Genomic DNA, 19148 nt, shown 5'->3' with positions numbered 1-19148 from the left:
AACCACAGGAAAGTCTCTCCAAAGCTGCTATAACTGTTTTCACAAGCTGAGAGAGCACTATGTCTCATTAATGACACATCGGGAAAAAAGCCAAGCATTTGCTGGTTTCTGGCTTCTCAAATAGGTGGTGCATCTTCATTTTACTTTACAAATTATACTCAAGAGGCAAGATGTTTACTGTGGCTACAGTTATGCATGTACAAAAGCAAACAAACCTTACAAAGATATTGACCAGGCCTCTAGAAAACTTTTGAGTGCCAATTTTCTCGTCACTGAATCAGAAAAAAATGCTCTCCTTTAGGAGCATTATTTTTAAGATTTACCCAAATCATGCAAGAGCTTTCACAGACACACATATTATGTTATCGTTCGCAACACTGGTTGCTCATCAGCGCTAACACTGTGTCACTTCAGCCTCCGCATTCTGTCACTCAGCAGTTGCTAATGGCCTGCATACAGCAGCAGCAGCCTGTTTCTGCTGCACTCTATACAGCCTTGATAAAGTGCAGTGCCTTATACTGTATGTGGGGCTTAAAGAAAGTGAGGTATGGGTGGGGAGGTGGGTACTGTCATCTTAAGCACAGTACAATAACACCCATCCAAACAGAGAGGTTTAGGCTTACCCACCTCACACTCAACCCCCCTGGGAAGTGCATCAAGGGAGGGTGAAATACGAGAGCTAGGGATGAAGAGACGGCGGCGATAAGGAGCAGGCTGACAACACCTCCTGCTGATACAGAGGCTAAAGAGGCGAGATGAGTATAGTAATTGGTAAGCGAGCGAAGGTTTGATGTTGAGCAAAAGGTTAAAACTGATAGCGGTGGGTTGCACAAGCAAGAAGACACACACTCACACATTTGTGTTTACGTCGGTGACTAATTAGCATACAGGGACTCCCATGTGTTTGTCACCTTGGGCTTCCCTGTTCATTTGTAACACAGCATTAATAATGTAGTTGCTGACAGTAATTAAGATGGGACATTTCACATACACTCTCAGACGCTCCACCCTTCTCTTCTCATCATCATGCCACTGCCCTTTTCAGCAAAACTAATATTTCTTCCTTTCAAATGGCGAGAAACAAGAAAATAATGGTAATGCGTGGATGACAAACTTGACATTTGGGATATTTACACACACACACACACACACACACAGTCAAACAGTACGTGGTATAGGCGCAGAGCACCACGGCTCTAAAAAGAAAAAAAAAAAAATCACTTTAATAACAGCAGAATGAGCCATCAAAGTCAACTGCAGAGTCGAAATCCCCCTCTGCATTTCAGCACGGTCCTCCCGTATTAATGATAATAATAATAATCTTACTTCATATCAGTAAGCCACCAATTTAATTAAATTAACAATCTAAAATAGAGGCTTTTAATTGAGACACCAGAACTTCACTACCACAGCCTGAAGGCCGACACGGACGCCCATTAGAAGGAGAAAATTTAAAGGTCACAAAAGAGCAAAACTGCTACAGATAATCAGGTGGATTGTTTGAGTCATGGCAACACTGGTGACTGCAATTCCATGACATTTGGAGATTTTTAAAAAGGCATAAACAACCTACTTGTTAATTTATGGACAGTGTTCATAATGAAGCTCCAAAGGCCTTAAAAAGTTAATGTGATAATAAGTAAAAATCATAATTACAGGAGCAGGAGGATCGACAACTCTCGGTACATTTATGTATATATTTCACTGTTAACTCCTGCACGGCAGCTAAATCCCTTTTCTTCATATTTTGTTATGATCGAGGCTTTGTGTGTGTAGCTGTCAGCCACTCGCACATGATGCCTTTAAAACTCAAAGGCTGAAGGCATAATAAAGTGAGCAAATGGATTAATGCCTCTAGTGTATGTCAGTTTACAGCCATGTATAATGTTGTTAGCTGCATTATTGGCTTAAACAACATGGCAATGCAGCTTAACAAGTAAGTATAGATCGTTGTGCCTTAAAATGCTGCACAAAATGCTTTGAGGACAACAGCGATGATCACCATCAACAGATGTGATATTATCGACTGTGTGCACTGAGCATGTGCTACAAATCAAAGTGTAGACAGATTCCTGCTTAGAAAAAAGAGGCAGATTTAAGTGGGCGGCAGCAACATTTTCATACGTGCAGAACTAGAATAGCACTGGAGTGAGCTAGAGACTGGGTGAATACCAGAGCAGTGTACAAAATCATGAGGAAAGCGTGTGTGATTGGTGGGGATTAATATTATGCTCGGCAGACTGAAAACTGCAGGCTGCTTGAGGCTCCTGTCTGAACTTGTTTTTCCTCATATGCAACGACATGAAAATATTTGTGCCATTCGATAGCAGAGATACACTGAGCTGACGTGTTTTGACCGTTACTGCAAGAGAACTGTAAATCAAGCTCAGTTAGCCCTGTCTTTATATGAGCAGTGCATAGTGACAAAGACAACTTTTTCATTTCTGATTGATTAGCTGTTAAGCCAAGATGAAACACAATCAAATCACTTTCAGTTCCAAGCATTACCAGCGGGTAAATCAGACATACAGATAACAAGATCACTTCTTATAGTATGTACTTAACCTTTACCGCCATTCATTATCAGAAGCTATAAATGACCCTCACAGCTTGGTTAAATCTGGCACATATCCACCGAGGTACTGCAGGCATTCAAGTTATTCTGGGATAAAATACATTAAGGGTTGCCATGTTGGCAGCATGGATGTGTGGCGTCACAGTAGGAAGGTGCTGGATTTGAATCCACTGGCTGGCTGGGACCCTTCTGTATGGCGTTCTCATGGTTCGGGTCCTCGGGTACTTTCACCCAAAGTCCAACACTATGTCCAACAGTATGCTGCTTGGTAATTATACATTAGCTGTAGGTGTGAATGGTTGTCTGTGTTAGAGCCACAACAGATTGGTGACCTGCACGTGATTTTAAAATAATATAAACATTACATGATTATGACAAAAATATATAAAATGTTGAAACTAAGAAATAGTATTGTTTTGTTGTTTTAAATAAACATTTGGTATTTAATATAAGCGAGCAGACCCTTTCTGTACTCTCTGTATGGCTGCTGTTACAGCTCACTTGGTTGAGCAGGAAAACCACATGCTGAAAGGCTGCAGGTGCAGGTCATTCTCACTACCCTCCTGTCTACTCTCTACTGTGGCTGTCTAAAAATGACCAAGAAATCAAAAACTCTGTATATAAGGGACAACATTTAAAAAGAATAAAGCTTAGCACAGTCTGCGTGGCTTCTTTTTGAAAATCCCGGACTATACATCCTCCTATAGAGAAGATAGATCCAATATAGTTCAAAAGCCAGCACCTGCCACTGTATCATAGTATGACATGGATTACTTGCACAGCTGTGAAGGCACCATTAACACTAAACAACATAGTGTAAATACAGAGAGAGGATCTACATGATGACTTTTTTAGTGAAGTCTTTTTTTTTTTTAATTATCTGTTGGGGGTTTCAGCTTTATTAGATAGTGGAGTAAAGATTAGACAGTGAAGCAGGGAGTGAGAGAGTGTGAGGAAGGCATGGGTCAGGCTGCTGTATTTAGCCTTGCAGTACACAACGCCCTGCTCATATAAGGAAGACCACACTCTGCACGTATCCCAGCAGTATGACTCTCTAGTTACACAATTTGCTGATAAACTGGCCTGACCAGGCCAGGCATCAAAGGAGGCCCAGAACTGCTAATCAGCTGAAACCCCATATCATTCATTAGCTATCAAAACTGCAGCAACTGCTCTTCTTATTTCCCAAACACAGAAGTGGTGATGCAACACAGTAGTAAACATACCCCTGTCCCAACTTTTCAGACATTGTCTGCAAGTCACTGCATTTCACAAAGCTGTGCTCAGGCACTAATAAACCAGTGATTTCTGCTTTTTCTCATCCATATTTATACCTATTTCTATTAAAAAGCCTACTTTTTTAGATAGGCTACTGAAGCTTGTCCATGAAGACTGCAAGTCAGCAAAGCCAGCTGTTCTTTAATACCAAAGAAGGACAGTCCATGAAGTAATCAGACTCCAGATCTTTGGTTGAAGCTACAACTAGTCCGACCCAGAGCAGAGAGAGAGAGGACAGCGACAAGAGAAAGCCTTTCACACCAGTAAATGGACAGAGGGCAAGAATTAAAGGGCTGTGCTCTTGTGATGATGCAGAGGGACAGAACGAGTGAATGAATGAAATTGTGATGTTGTTGCACATTCCCCTGGCCCCACGTGCTCACTTTTCTCTTTCTTCTCATTCTCCCTCCTCCCTCCTTCCCCTGTCCTTTTGTTTTGTTTAAAATTTAACAAGGTCTGGAACAGCGGAGGGCTGAAGCGGGCATCCGGGGTGTTTTGGCTCAGCTTCATGTCACATGCAGGGGCCATGTGAACACAGTGGCACTGAGGGAGAGGGAGGAGGGGTGAGGGGGTGCCAGGGTGGGAGGGCAGTGAGGGAGAGAGAGAGAGCGAGAGAGAAGGGGGAGTAGTGAGAAAACAAAAGAGGGAAAGTCTTTAATCAGAGGAGCTGGGAAAAATAGAAAAGTAAGTGGAGGCCAAGTGAGAGTTGATAAAAGACACCAAGTGTTTATGTGAAAGAAACCACAAATGAAACAGGAACTACTGACAGAATGACACTGGGCAGAATAAGCATGCGCAAGAGAGTAAAATCCACAGGGGAAGGACACGAGAGAAAAGTGAAGGATAACTTCCTGGTGCAGCAGGTGACGCCTTCACTTTTTTCCAGGACCTGGGTAATTATCAAACTGCACAGCTAACAGAAAGAGACTAGCAAATTGCCCTGCTGATGACTGAGATAGGCTGCACACAGGCCACAGTTTCAACTGTCCATTCTCTAAAGGCTGATGTTGAGCCTTCACCTATACAGCTCTCAGACTGTATAGGTGAAGGCTATACAGTTAGGCCCAGAAATAATTGGAGGGTATACCTATACTGTATGGTTGGACACAATAATATTTAAAATTCTTATTTTAAATACTTGAAACCCATGGACTTAAACAAAAAAATAAAATAAAATAAAGGATTTCCTCTTTTGTGATGCTCTACCAATCCTTTAACGCGGCTGTCTTCAGTTGCTGTTTGTTGGCCCCTTTTCTTTGTGCCAGCAGCTAAAATGCATGCTCAAACATTTGCATTTGCTAATGTATGTCTCTCTGATGCATTCCTTATTTGCATGTATTGCTTCCTCAACAGCATGCAGTGGGTTCACAGCAGTGATTTCAAAAGGCAAATGCTACAGCTAGAATCATGGAACAGACCACACCTGTCTATAAAAGGGTTCTGAGACAAGCAGTCACTTGAGAAAGAGTTGTGATTCCTGGATTTCGATGTAATCCCATTCAATTAAAGATGAAATATACCCTTTATACCCTAGGGATGGGTACCGGTGTCTGGTGCCATGATGGCACCGGTTCTGACATAAACGGTAGTAACCAGACCGAAAAGCAGCGCACATTTCGGTGCTTTATTTTGGTGCTTTTGTTTTCCTGAGCCAATTCTAGCCAATCATTTTACGTTTCCGAGGATAGTAGGCGGGGCCAGGTACGTACGTTCTTTTAGAGCAGAGCTACAGATTAAAAATGCCCAAGGCGAAGCGATCAAAAGTCTGGCTGTACTTCACAGCAAAAGATGCAAACTCAGCAGCCTGCAACAAGTGCTTTAAGCTGATACTGTGATACTGTCAAAGGAGGTAACACCTCGAATCTGATGAAACACCTGGCGACGCATAGCGTTTTTTTTAAAGCCGAGAAATGCGCCGTGTTTGATAGCTTGCTGCGAGACCTCACACCGTGCACATCTACTGCCTGTTATCGGACCCGGAGTTAGCAACATCCCCCAAAAACCCGAAGAGGAGAGTCCTGGCCCCTAGCCCTGTCAGCGTAGCAGAAATGATGACGGATGATGATGGCAGCAGCAGCCGTTCTCCTCTGCGTGAGTAGCTTCATGTTGTTCGTGTGTAATTAACGTTGAGTAGGCTAACCACATTATTACATTAATGCATGTAAGGTGAACTAGCAAACACCATCGTAGTTACATGCGGCTGTCTTCTTGTTTGATGGCAGATACTCCCTTCACCCTGGCCAAAAAGGCTAAAATGACCAAAGAAAAAGTGGAAAACAGTTAAACATGAGAGGTTTTTGGACAAAGTTTGTGTTTTTTCCATTGTTTAAGCACTGCTTCCAGCCAAGAGTGATGCCATATATGCCCTATAGCTGCAGAAAAGGCTAACATTGTTATCTTTTTACAAAAAAACAGCTGAACATGAGAGGTTTTTGGACAAAGTTTGTGTTCTCCATTCTTTAAGCACCGGTTTGAGCACCGTTTAAGCACCGGCACCGTTTCAAAAGTACCGGTTTGGCACCGGTATCGGATAAAACCTAAACAATACCCATCCCTAAATGTCACTAACATATATTTTGATAAACAGTTGAAATGCCAAAAATACAAATGAACCTAACTGTTAACACCCACTTGGCAGTTTAGGGTGCCTATAACAAATCTTGCCTGTATACATTTTTGGTAGCTGCTGATGAATCTGTTCAGTTTTGGGAAATGTAACGCATCTGTAATAATCCAATTGGGACAAACTCAAATTGTTACACTACTTATTTTGATATTCTAAACACCAAATAGTGAAAGAATAGACGGTAACCTGTTCTATTAACTCTTAGTTGTGTTTCTGGCCAATTAATGAATGCCAGTAAAATATTCACTTTCCTCTAAGTTTTTGTTAACTATCCAATTTGATCAAATAGTCACAATTTTTTTCTTTCTGTCTGGTGTTTGGTGACAGGCAGGTGGCACTGAGTGGGTTTTTGGTGTATCCCACCTGGATACAGGGACTGCTTTGGAGCAAACAGCGCAATTAAAGCTATAAGAATAAATTAAAAACACTATAGCCAAATGTGATCAGATTAAAAGAAGAATGGAGCGCTATGGATATAACATTTTAGAATTTGAAGTATAATATCTGTGCACGTGTCTTGCGCAGTAATCATGCAAATCTGTTCCAGTAAATCACTGGTGTGTGGTGGCATCCTTCTTGTTTTTTAATAACCCTTCTTCTTTCATTTGCTCACCAATGAGGAAGTACTGTCATTGTGCTTCAGCATTTTTTTGAGAGAGATGAACTTCAAAATAGGTCATTTCGTATCAACAACATATCTGTTGTTGATATGAAATGACAACTCTGCCCACTTTCTATTAGAGCAGAGTCCAAAGAAATGAGCTCGGCTCCACCCAAACGCACCTTATCTGACACACACAAAGATTCAGAGACCGCCTGGTAACATTCTTTTCACAATAATGTTTGCAAAACATTCTACCTCCTTAGCTTTTTCTGTTCAGTTTCTGCAAAGCAGGAAAATGTATCTGTAAAAACAAACAAAAAAAAGAAATACAGAGCCACCCCAAAAAGCAAAGTGATCCTATCTTTTCTTCTAGTGAAAACAAAAAGCTAAGAAACTGGATTTTCAAACACAAAGCAAGCTACCCTGTCTGGAGACGTGGGCTTTGTAAAACAAATCAGTCTAAGCACCACTGGAGTGATGGTATTTAAAAAACAAAAAAAACCTCCCATCCAGAAATTGACACAGTTCTGTCCAGTAGACTAGCAGGCAAGCAGGCCGCTTGTTCCCTAATAGGAATTTTTGGGCCTCTTTAATGCTGAGAGTTGCAGATGTTGTCGGGTATTAGGCTATGCTGCTGCTGATCAAAGCTGCATAAAGTGAGCCCCTGCTGGCCGGCTTCTAATCCCCCGCTCATGGATGTGGTCGGGGCCAGGGGCTGGTGCTCAGCTCGGGGACAGTCAGCCGAGCCCGTGACCCTGCCGAAGGGGGAACCCTTTCATTGCTTTTTGTTTGGTGAACATCGACTACTCCAAACCTCAGAGATTTCCAGGGAGCATTTGGCAAGGGCAGCTTGACAGACAGCTAAGAGGATGGGCTTCTCCCACAGGGCAGGAAAAGCCGCTGCCCTTCCCAACCCCCTTTCCCAATTCCCTATCTAAGATGTGCCGGCTGGCAGACAACAGTGACATATCAGCATGACATTGCTCAGCCTAGATTCAACTGTTTACAAAGGCACTTTCGCATACAACCCTGTTTCTTTTTTACTTACAGTGTTTACACAGTGGGCATGCTATATACCCAAGCAAGCAAATCCACACACACACACAGACAGAGCAATCAGACAGAAGCTTTTAAGCGCGCAAGACCTCTAAAAGCAATGATGTTAGCTGTTGCTTTTTGTCATTTATTAATAAGACAACCAGGAGGGTGACCATAATTGTCAGAATGAAAAGCAATAAGCAATGGAAGGATAGAGATATGGGAAGATAAATGCAAACTGTCAGATGGTGTGAGGGAGGAGGAGATGCGAGAAAAGATAGCGAGAGGAAAGGGAGGAGGATCGATCATGAGAGAAATTGAGAGAGGGAGGATGATTCGGCGTGAGAGGAGAGAAGGGGAGGGTGGTAGGATGTCAGCCAAGAAGGCAATCTATATTAGACAGAACACAGTTCCCCTGGCTTTAACTGCTACAAGCTGACACCACCATCCTCTCCAAGTCTGCCTCAGCAGACACACACGTGAATCCTCCGAGATACTAACATCCAGCTCAGCGCTGAGACTCTATGGTCACTATTCGTTTAAGTGCGCACGTGCGGCTCGCATGTGAACAAAAGTAAAATGCATACAGTAAATCTATTCTTTGATCGCTCAGTTTTCTCTTGGGCACACGGATACACTAGCGAAAGCCAGAAAAACCTCAGCGCACACCAACACATGCGTATTGGATTTGAGCTCTGGAACGTGTGAAATCTGGTTACACAATTACATAATGACTCAGCAATGGGCCATTTAGAAAGACCATTAGCTGTCAGGCGAGAACGTGAATGTGAGGAAGGATGAGGCAGCCCCAGTGCCTCCCTTATGCAGAGATGATGCAGGAGTCTTTACACACACAGAGATGCTTTGGTTCGGCTGCGTTTTACAGGTTTAACTGAAAGCGACACTTGAATATTGCAAATGATCAAAATCGTTGAGCACCAATAAAACATTATTTGAATAACAAAATTCACCCAAAGTAAACCGCTGGAAGGCATCCTCCTACTGTTATTATGATAACCAGTAATCGTTCATAAAAACAAAAAAACAAAACAATGACAAGAATCGCGCAGACTGTCCTCCTTCTGCCTTTGAAAATGTTTTCATAGAAATGCAAGTGTGAGTGTGGGAGCAATCTGGCGCGCTGACTGTATGAAGGGAGCAACGTGGCACTGACAAGACAGAGTGAGTGGTTTTCTGCTTGATAGCTGCCACAGAGCCTGCTGGAGAAAGCTGGGAGCTTCATTAAGCCTTTAAACCCTGCACAGTCCTTTAAGTCATCACGTCACTAGCCGCTGCCTCCTCAGAGAGGCCCCTGAGGTAACAGTGGAAATATACTGTCCTGAAATCAGATTTCACAAAGCTTTGAGAGTAGTCAAACTATTGCAATCTTCATGAAATGTTAACATTTTCCTCACACCGTAGGCAACAACCTACTCAAGATTCCACCGAGACTTTATTATCATATGATGAATATAATAATAGAAAGCCACAAATCTTTTAAAGATGTGTAAGAAGAGTGACAAATTCAAGGGCGCCTGAGCGTGAACATTTGCCCCACACACACACCTCTACAACAAGAGGATCTGGTGGCTCTGCTTTGCTATAGGAGGCCATGGATCATTTGAGTCCACTTGTATCAGAAGGGAAAAAAAGTTGTTCTAAGTGATCAATTTCAACTTTTTTCATCAAGAACAGGAGTGGTCTCTTACAGGATGACAGTGCCCACATACAAACCACATGAGGGGTCACTGAAGAGTTTGATGAGCATGAAAATTATATGATTAATATGCTATGCATACCAGCTGAAAATTCACGAGAGACTTTGGACCAGCGTGTTAACTTTCTTCACCTCCTTCACTAAAACACTCTACATCAGAATATCTTTTGAAAGAAATTGGTGATAAGTGCCAAGGTTCTGGTGGCATGCAGGGGTCCAACACATCTGCGTACCAAAGTGAAAAGAGTTGACGACCTGATAACAACTATCAAAATTTGGAGAAATGACATATAACAGTTCAACCTGATCTCACAGCACATTTTTTAATGTTTGTAATGACAAATTTCCCAACATTATTTGGTGTCCCTGAACATGACTGGTGGTGGAGGAATAAGTCATTCTTGACTTTCACACCAGAGACCCATACATTTCTTCAGACACCATTTGTAGGGTATGTGTTACAGATATGTCATATGGGTATGTTTAGGTTTAGCTATTAAAAACTACTTGGTTAAGGTTAGGCATTACTAAAAAAAAAAAAGTGGTTTGGGCTGAAATACAACAGTTGCCGCAGCTTTTAGAACTTTGTTTTCCTGGTTGCCATGGTGTCACATGCTCTTTCTGTACAAAAAAAAAGAAAAAAAAAAAATGCGAATCTGACACAAAATATATTTCATATTGAAATGCATTACTTACAGAATTTGTGTCCATGAACAAACACACACACACAGACAAAGACATTTTCCCGACTATTACACACGTTACCAAGAGACTGAGCAGGATTTTCCTTTACAATGCAAAGACGTCTCTTTAGGAAAATGTATGGCGGCAAAAGAAGTGGGCTCAATTAATCTGACACTTTGTTCATATATTGTTTGTTATTTTAGGCACTAAAGCTCCTTGGCTAGGTAAAAGAAAAAAATGATAGGAGTTTGGGGTAAGGGAAACCTTTTTACAACAGGCCGCCTGCTTATACTCTACATTTAATTTTTTCCTATGTGCTTTAGTTAGTAAAATTACATTTATAGTTCTCAGATTGTCTATTACACATCTCTCAGCATGAACAGGACACACAAACACAGAGGGAAAACTTAAAAATAAATAGTTGTGGAACTTAGAAGGCTTATGTTGAAAAGGTACGGATAAGTGCAGAAAACCCCCCTCCCCCCTTTAAACAAAGCTTTCTGTAAGACGCTGAAGGAATATTACTGCCATTTTTAGATGCAGTGGAATTAACCCAGGTGATGACAAAAATGCAGAATATGTGCAGTGTTAGCCTCGGCCTTGTAGCTAGATCCCAAAGCAATAAAGTAGTCAAGTTATTGCCCGAATGTTGCAAGTAAACACCTATATCAGTGAGGCCATGTTTCAGTTGGTCTTGAGGGTTTGCAAAAATAAACTGAAATAAAAAGTAAAAATGTTACATTTCATTAAAATTGTGCACTATAAAATGCCATTGTGAAAAACAAATATTACTCAGATTACAAACTTAATGGCTACCATAAACCTGCAAAGCTACAAACATTTTTAATCAGCAAGATATTGTGTTTCATAAAACCAGAGTCATTACTGGCATTATCTCTGCTTTTATTAGTTCTTCATGGCTGATTCTTCCTGCCAATTTCACCTTCCTGGCGCACAATGACGACATGGGAATTACCTGAAAATTGGGTGCAGTGTGCTGAAACGGCTACCAAAACTGACTTCCACAGAAGCTTGAGCTATGAACCTGCATGGAACTGAAAGGAATTAATACCTTGATAGTTTCTAGGCCTGTGGTCATTAATTTCACTCGTAAAGCACACCAAATCTTCCCACTTTAGACCTACAGGAAACTGCTTTTCAAACATTTCAACTTTAATAGAGTACGAAGGCAGAGCTCACAAAAAGTAGCTGGTATGCTTAAGTGCATAGATGAGAGTGTTTGCGACGCCGAGTAGGCTAATGAATCTAAATAATTTAGCATGCTGCTTTGGTTTAGTTAAGAACTTCAGGCTCTTTGCCTCTAGAGAGACCCTGTGCCAGTCTGTGCATGTTAGGGTTCAGTATGCCATTTCTCTTTAAAACAAGTCTACACACACACACACACACACACACACACACACACACACACATATATATATAGAGAGAGACAAACACTACTACCTCTGGGTAAGGGAAAAGAAGCATCCCAGTAGGGGGTAGGTAACTTCATTAGCTTGTTGGACTGGAGATTTGCAGTCATCAGAGAAGAAACTGGGTTACAGAGTAACACTGAAAAAATATAATGTTTTAATCTGCAATATTACAATTTTTACTAAACTGCACCATCGATTAACAGAGAACTTCTGTTTGCTTGCTAAGCGATGATGCATCACCCCTGTTTCCAGGTCAAAGCATCTACTGCATTGACTGAGGCTGTTGTCTTTTCAACATGTTGTAATGCTTTGCGCCTTGTTTTATTTAATAAAACAAAATAATAAGTGATCATTCTCTGGATCTCCAGCTTTCAGACAGCACTACTTATATGCTATCTGAAAGCTTTAACGTGCCTTTTTTTTAAAGCTTGCAGTCTCCTGAACACCAAATATTTAAATGCTTAAATATTTAAGATGGGCTCATCTGAAATGTTATCTTGGCTTATGTTTGGTCCTTTTTCAGCACCTTCTTTCTGCCATATGATGGTGTTTGTCTCCTCCCATCAGGGACCCTCAACATGAAATTTACTGAGAGGATATGTCAAGTAGTCCGACTTCACTAACCCTCCAAATGTCACTGTTATTTAGTTTCCATCTTTCTTTATGTCCAAAGTGATAGCAGTGCTGTCTGTTTTAGTTTTTCTTTAGAAACAAGAATAAAGTCAGAATGTAGTTTATCATCTTCAGATGAATACTAGATAGCTAACACTGGTAACTTGTATAACCAACTACTTTACATTTAGAAAGTTAGACCACCAAAAAGCATGACTGGTACAGCCTGTTTTGCTACATGGCTAACAGCTAGGAAAGTATCCATCACTAGCATTTTCAAGAACAATAATTAAAGAATAAAAATTAATGTATTCTTTATTGAAAACGTTTCAAGAATGTCAATCCAAGAAGAAAGATAAATAGATAGATCAGGGATCCACCAAACGTGCTCCAGGGAGGCACTGCCTCTCCAGTTCAAAGGATTTTATTCTCAAAAAGATGAGACACTTTGCTATCTGTGATAGAGTTTTACAGTAGTTGGGGCTCAGACAGCTCTCTCTCTCTCTCACACATGCGCGCACACACACACACACACACACACACACACACACACAGAAGTGACAATAACATGCAAACCAAAGCAGATACATATTTTTCTTGATTCCACTAAACTTTAATTTAATAATAAGTCCAAGTGGCCTTTAAATTGTGTGTACTTTTTGTATTTTTTAAAAAAAACTTTTTTCCCCCTTGTACTCAAATTCTAATAAAGCTGGCTTGGCATTACAAGAGACTCCTGTGTGGGCAGCTCTGAAAGGATCACTCATCAGCCTGCCAAAGAGGACAGCGGCCCTTTGATCTAGTCAGCCTATATGTGTGTGCTTGTGTGTCTAGTAGGGCAAAGTGAGTTTTCTCATCTGACCACTGCAGAGTCTGTGTTCTCAAAGCATGACCTGACCCCTTCAAAGTCAAACTGGTTTCTGGATTGTCCAAAGGATCTGTCGAGATGCTCCATGGCAACTCCTCGACTTAACAGCCCCTTCCCATCATTCTCCTGCTTTCCTAATCATGCAGAGTTGCTGAGTACTTCATATGTCATTCTTATTAAAAATATAGTGCAGCATAGCAGCTGCTCTCATACTTAATATCTAGATTAAGATTAAAATTGCATAGAGCTTGTACGGTGCAACAGCGTGAGAAAACATAGTTTAGATACTAAACTTCCTGTATCAAAGGCCACTCTGCATGACCAGACACATAAAACAAAAAGGTCTTCAGTGTGACTGAGGCCTACAGCTGTGGCAGCTGTGGCTGAGATTCAGCCAACAAGTCAGCTGGGGCTAGTCCGATCGCCGCTATCTGAGAAAAAAAAAAAAACCATTCGAAGACAGCTCAACATGTGTCAGCGCAGAATTCCTTCATACGTCCCATCCCCCTCAGCCCTCTCATTCCCTTCTGTAGAAGACGTGCCTGACATTCTAGAGGAGCCAGCGTACATTCCTCACGTGCTTCAGTGCAGTAAGGAAACAGTGGAAGAGCGGGCTAGTAAAGTCCCAAGGGCATCAGCACTGCTCTCTCTTTACAGTACATGCCTCTGTGTGTGTGTGTGTGTGTGTGTGTGTGTGTGTGTGTGTGAAGTGCTCTTCAATGTTGCTCTACATGTGGCTGGACAAGAGGCAAGCCTCATTTGCAGACTGCAGCCTGGGTGTTGTTGAGTGGCACTTTGTGTGGTGGTGGTGGGGGCGTGCCGGAGGAGAGCTCAGGTGATCGTAGTTAAGCTGTCTCACATGAGATGTGGAGGCGTCACCATCAGAGGGCCGTGAGGGCTTCCTCTGCCGGCAGTTAACAGCTGCTGTTTGCTACTGGCTCATCTCAGATGACTGCACAGGCTCATGTAGGATTTGATTTGTTATTTTCTCTAAATGGGCATTGATTAAGGAGTCCCAGTATGCACGCTTGTACAGCCTTCCATGTAATTAAATAATCCTAGCAATCGGAAACAATTGGTTCTATGGCCGTTTTCAGCTTCTTATTAAATAACTTCTATTTCAGCAGCCTCCAGGGACAGGAAGCTACAGAGCATTAGAGTCTGCACACTTCAGACCAGTTTCCTCAACTGTCCTCATTCAACTCACATTATCACCCCTCAACCACCACCGCCACCCACGCACTCGACTTCCCACAGCAGCAAACAGCAATAGCAGCGGTGGTGGAGGCAGTGGCATGGTGAAGAAAAGGGCTTCCTGAGCTTTGGAGAAGCACGTTAACCCAGCTTGGCAAGCAGTTAGTTAGTGTGACAGTAGCTGTGCTGGATGCCAATAGGACAGGCAGTGTGCAGCATCTCAATGACCAGAATTCACAGAGTCCACAGAGAGGGTTTATGGTCTTCCCAGCCATACTGCTCCCACCCCTATTCTCCATCCAACCAAAAAGGAATTCAGGCTTTTCATTAGGATGATAATGGGGCAAAAGCCGGAAAGGGCCCCCATGTCTGAGCACCATAAGTTGTGGTGATGGCTTTGTAGCGATTGGCATGTGTGTCCATGGGAGCAAAGTGTGCTGCTACAGGCCAACAAAGATAGCTGAAGCCGGAAGAAGCAAAAAAAACAAAGACTGTAATGCAAGGTAGATCTGTAAAATCAACATCCTTTTGGAACGTGACCTCACTTTGACCCATTAATGCAAGCACACGGATAACCTGAACATAGCAACCCATCACTGGGAAACAGGCTTAGTCTATCAGACCTTTAATAATGACCCTCTAAACTGTTGTCGCAGTTATCAGGTTTTGTGCTGCACTCATACTGCACAAGCTCATCCTGTGAAAATATTATCCTACCTCTGCAAAACGGATATGGTGTCATACCATACAAATGTCTGAATCCACCAGATTCATTCTTTCACAGGTTAACAACCTGTTCCAAGCACTACAACATTACGGATCTCTACTCCAAACAACACAGGCTTCATATAAAGGCCTCAGTAAGTATCAGCATGAGCAAAACACACATGGATCGCGATGGTATGATATTATAATGATATTAGTCATATTATACATGTATACACAGACACGTAGTTTCATTTACCTGCATAAAAACGTAACAAGGAGCCAATTTCTGTGTTAAGCCCCTCCTCTTGAACTCTCCACGGGTTCTTAAATCCAAGCTTAAAGAGAAAGTCATTCTGGATCTGCAGAGGCCTCTCATCTGGGCTAAGCCTCCTAACAGCTTCACCATGCAGCTGAACATACAGTGTGGGGCTGGAATTATAAGAATCTCCATTCTGGTGTGCTGTGAGCCCTGTTTTTACGGCCCCCTGGCTACAGTCCGGATCTTGGATGTCAGGTGTGTTACCTGTAGAACCAGCTCTTGACAATGAGCCGGAACTACTGCTGGGTGGGAGGCTGCCCAGACTGTGTGGGCTGAGTCTGCTATCTGGCCCCACGTCGCTTAAATGTCCCACGTTGCACTGCTTGTAGTTGGCAGTGACAGCAGTGATGCCATTAGTATGATGCTGGGAGATGGGGTCCATGCTTGAGCTCGATGCTGGGCAGTCGAGTTCCAGTTCGTCTGAGGAGCTCCCGTACATGTCATGGCCCTCTGTGGCACTATCAAAGGAGGGACTGAGGATGGATGCTTCAGTTCCCAGGATCATGTCATCACTCAGGGAGTCCCTGTGTTCACTGAGCCGGGCCCCGGAGCTCAGGTCGTCAAATGCACTGCTTTCTACATCTGAGCCAGAGTTTAATCCATAACTGTCCACACCGTTCCTGTGCTCCGAATCATCGTCATTGGGGGTATCCATGTTAGAGTTAGAATTCAAGTCTGACAGCGAACAGGTTATGTTGTCTTCTGACTCCGGGGTGAAAAGTTTTCCATCAACGTCCTGTTGCTTTTGCCTGACATCTGCGTTCTCCATGAGGAGCAGTCTCAACCTGTCATTTGGACGGGTCCTTAAATCTGTGGTTTCCAGTGGGGTCAGGTGGCTGCATTTTATACTCGAGTCTTCTTTTACCTTGCCCTGATTATCATTATATTCATAATTCACGTTACAGTTCCCATTTTGGTCCGTCTTGGAGGCGTCTTTACAAAAAATACGCATTACAGAGCTCGACTTGCTGGAGAGTTTACTCAGTCGGAGGGCCACCTCGCCGGCTGTGGTGTCCATAGTGCAAAGCACCGGCCTGGGATACGAGGGCGTCAGTCTGTCGTGGACATGTATGGCGCCCCGGTGGAGATCTGCTCTCACCCACTCGCGATCTGCGGACTGCAGCTGCATGTTCTGTCGGTGCTTCATCAGAGTCTTCCTATCCAGACTTCGAGTATGTAAAGACGCAGAGGACAGGGCCGAGTTCATCTTCGCGCCGCAAGCGGCTGTGACAGCTGAGGTGGTAGTGGTGGCTGCAGCTGCGGCTGAGAGGTTCCTCTTCAAGCGCCTCCGTCTCAACAAGAGCGAGCTGGAGTTGCTGGATGAGCTCCGGTCATTAGACGCCACGGCTCGGTTTGACGCACTAGTCCCCGCTGTAGAGGCGGAATGAGAAAGGCTATTCCCGTTCTTTGCCTCAGCGCGGGAGGGTGCCAAACGTCCACCGCCATCATCCGCTGGAGTCCCCGGGCGACAGACAGTCCGCTGGGCTTCTTCATTAACTTGGTCGCGCCTCCATCTGACGCGCCATCCTCAGCGACAGCCTGTACACTTTCCATCCCTGCCAATGAAAAGTCCCCCGCTCTAAATAAATAACGGTGCGCACTTGGTTATGCCTAAAAGCTCTACATTTAAAAGCCCGAATACGTGCCCGCCGCGCTAAATGTCCGCCAACTGGGCGGTGTTGCCGAGTTATTCCACTAGTAGTCATTCACTCCTCGCCTTCCTTTCCCTGTCGGAGTCTCCTCCGCTGCTCCCCAAAAACATCTTACTGATTAAATTCGCTGGGAAAGAGGCTGGACGAGCAGGGACAGATCAGGGCGGAGACGTGACTGTGCGTCCCATTTGGACCAAAACACAGCGCTAGAATATGAAATGAACGTCGGCCGACCTCCTACGCAAATACCGACTAATATATATTCATGAGGAGGACACAAGATGGGGGTCGCTAACAACAACGCGGTGCATTGTGGGAAGAGTATTGCGCTAGCTAGCGTCTTGTAGTCGCCGCTGGCGGGACGAAACTGTTAAAAAAATACATTTCCCAGCAAGCCTTTCTGCACTTTCAGTCAAGTGAGGCGGTGAACAGTTGAGAGGCGTAAACATAGCGCCTATAAAATGTTTGGTGTTGCGTTACAGATGCCCGTCCTGTGTTTACTGTGGCGAACTCACCTTTTGCTACTTGTACGCTAACAGCGAGTAAAACTGTAAGACGCAGTCACACAGTGAGTTATCGATGTCAACTGTTGAATATGTGAGGAAACTTTCAACTGTTATCGAGGATTCCTTACACATTAGCTAGCTTACACGGCGGTTATTTATTTTAAAAATAAAAGAGAAAGTTTTTGTTATGCTACAGGGTTAAGTTAAGCCTCGCTGTAGGTCTAAATGTTTTAGACAAGTGGTGACGAAGCAAATAACTTCGGCACCATCTCATCAGGACGCCATTTCACAAGGCCATACAGTCCGGCACAGTGTACGTCGACTTATTCTGTTGTATTTTCCGCCATCTAGTGGAGCGTTGAGGCCACAGCGAGCCTTACTGTACCAGACAGACTTGTTCGCATTCTGCCGCATATATTACAGCAGTATAAACCCACACAATGTAATTTGGTTTAAAAAAAAGTACGTTTTACCTGTGTGGAATTAAAAATCCTGCAAAAAAAGACCAAAAATATTATGTCATTAACGTCTACTGCTTAGGAGGAGTGGTTATTCATTTGAATATCCATACATATTCAAATGAAAAACGTTATTTTTGTATATCGGAAGTCTCAATGCGTAAAGGATTATAGTTTATTTAAACTGTCAACTTTGTTAGGATCAGCTAATCACATGGCAGTAATTCAGTGCATTCAGGCATGTTGACATGGTCAAGATGACCTGCTGAAGTTGAAACAGAGCGTCAGGATGGGGAAGAAAGGTGATTTAAGCAGCTTTGAAAAAGGCATGGTTGTTGGTGCTAGATGGGCTGATCTGAGTCTTTCAGAGACTGTTTATCTAAACTGTGTCTGTCTCTATGTGTTTGCCTTGTAACAGATTGGCGACTTGTCCAGGATGTAACCTGCCTCTCTTTGCATGATAGCTGGGATAGGGACCGGCCCCCTATGACCCTGAATTTCTGTAAGGAGAAGAAGATGGATGGATTATCTACTAAGATGTTCCCTCATAATCATCTCCAGGGTTTGTTGATGCCAGAGAAGAATACCAAGGCTGGTCTGAACTAACAGGAAGGCAGGAGTAACTCAAACACTTGTTGCAACCAACATATTCAGAAAAGCATCTCTGAATGTGCACATGTAGAACAGGGGTCCCCAATCCCAGTCCACGAGGGCCGGTGTCCCTGCAGGTTTTAGATGTGTTCTTGATCCATCACAGCTGATTTAAATGGATAAATTACCTTCTCAACATGTCTTGAAGTTCTCCAGAGGCCTGGTAATGAACTAATCATGTGATTCAGGTGTGTTGACCCAGGGTGAGATCTAAAACCCGCAGGG

General features: G+C 43.1%; 1 protein-coding gene across 1 annotated transcript in view; it reads right to left on the bottom strand.

Moving 5' to 3' along the window:
• phlpp1 (PH domain and leucine rich repeat protein phosphatase 1) overlaps nt 1-18218 on the bottom strand; it is a 48905-nt gene extending 30687 nt beyond the window's left edge. The window contains exons 1-2 of the mRNA XM_005476369.4: nt 18200-18218; nt 15594-17183 (exon numbers count right to left, since the gene is read on the bottom strand). Coding sequence (XP_005476426.3) covers nt 15594-17183; nt 18200-18218 — 1609 coding nt within the window. The remainder of the gene's footprint in view (nt 1-15593; nt 17184-18199) is intronic.
• Between the last annotated feature and the right edge of the window lie 930 nt (nt 18219-19148).

Source organism: Oreochromis niloticus, linkage group LG18 (genome assembly GCF_001858045.2).
Source record: "Oreochromis niloticus isolate F11D_XX linkage group LG18, O_niloticus_UMD_NMBU, whole genome shotgun sequence".
Classification (NCBI taxonomy): Eukaryota; Metazoa; Chordata; class Actinopteri; order Cichliformes; family Cichlidae; genus Oreochromis; species Oreochromis niloticus.
This window is presented reverse-complemented; position numbering and strand designations above follow the sequence as displayed.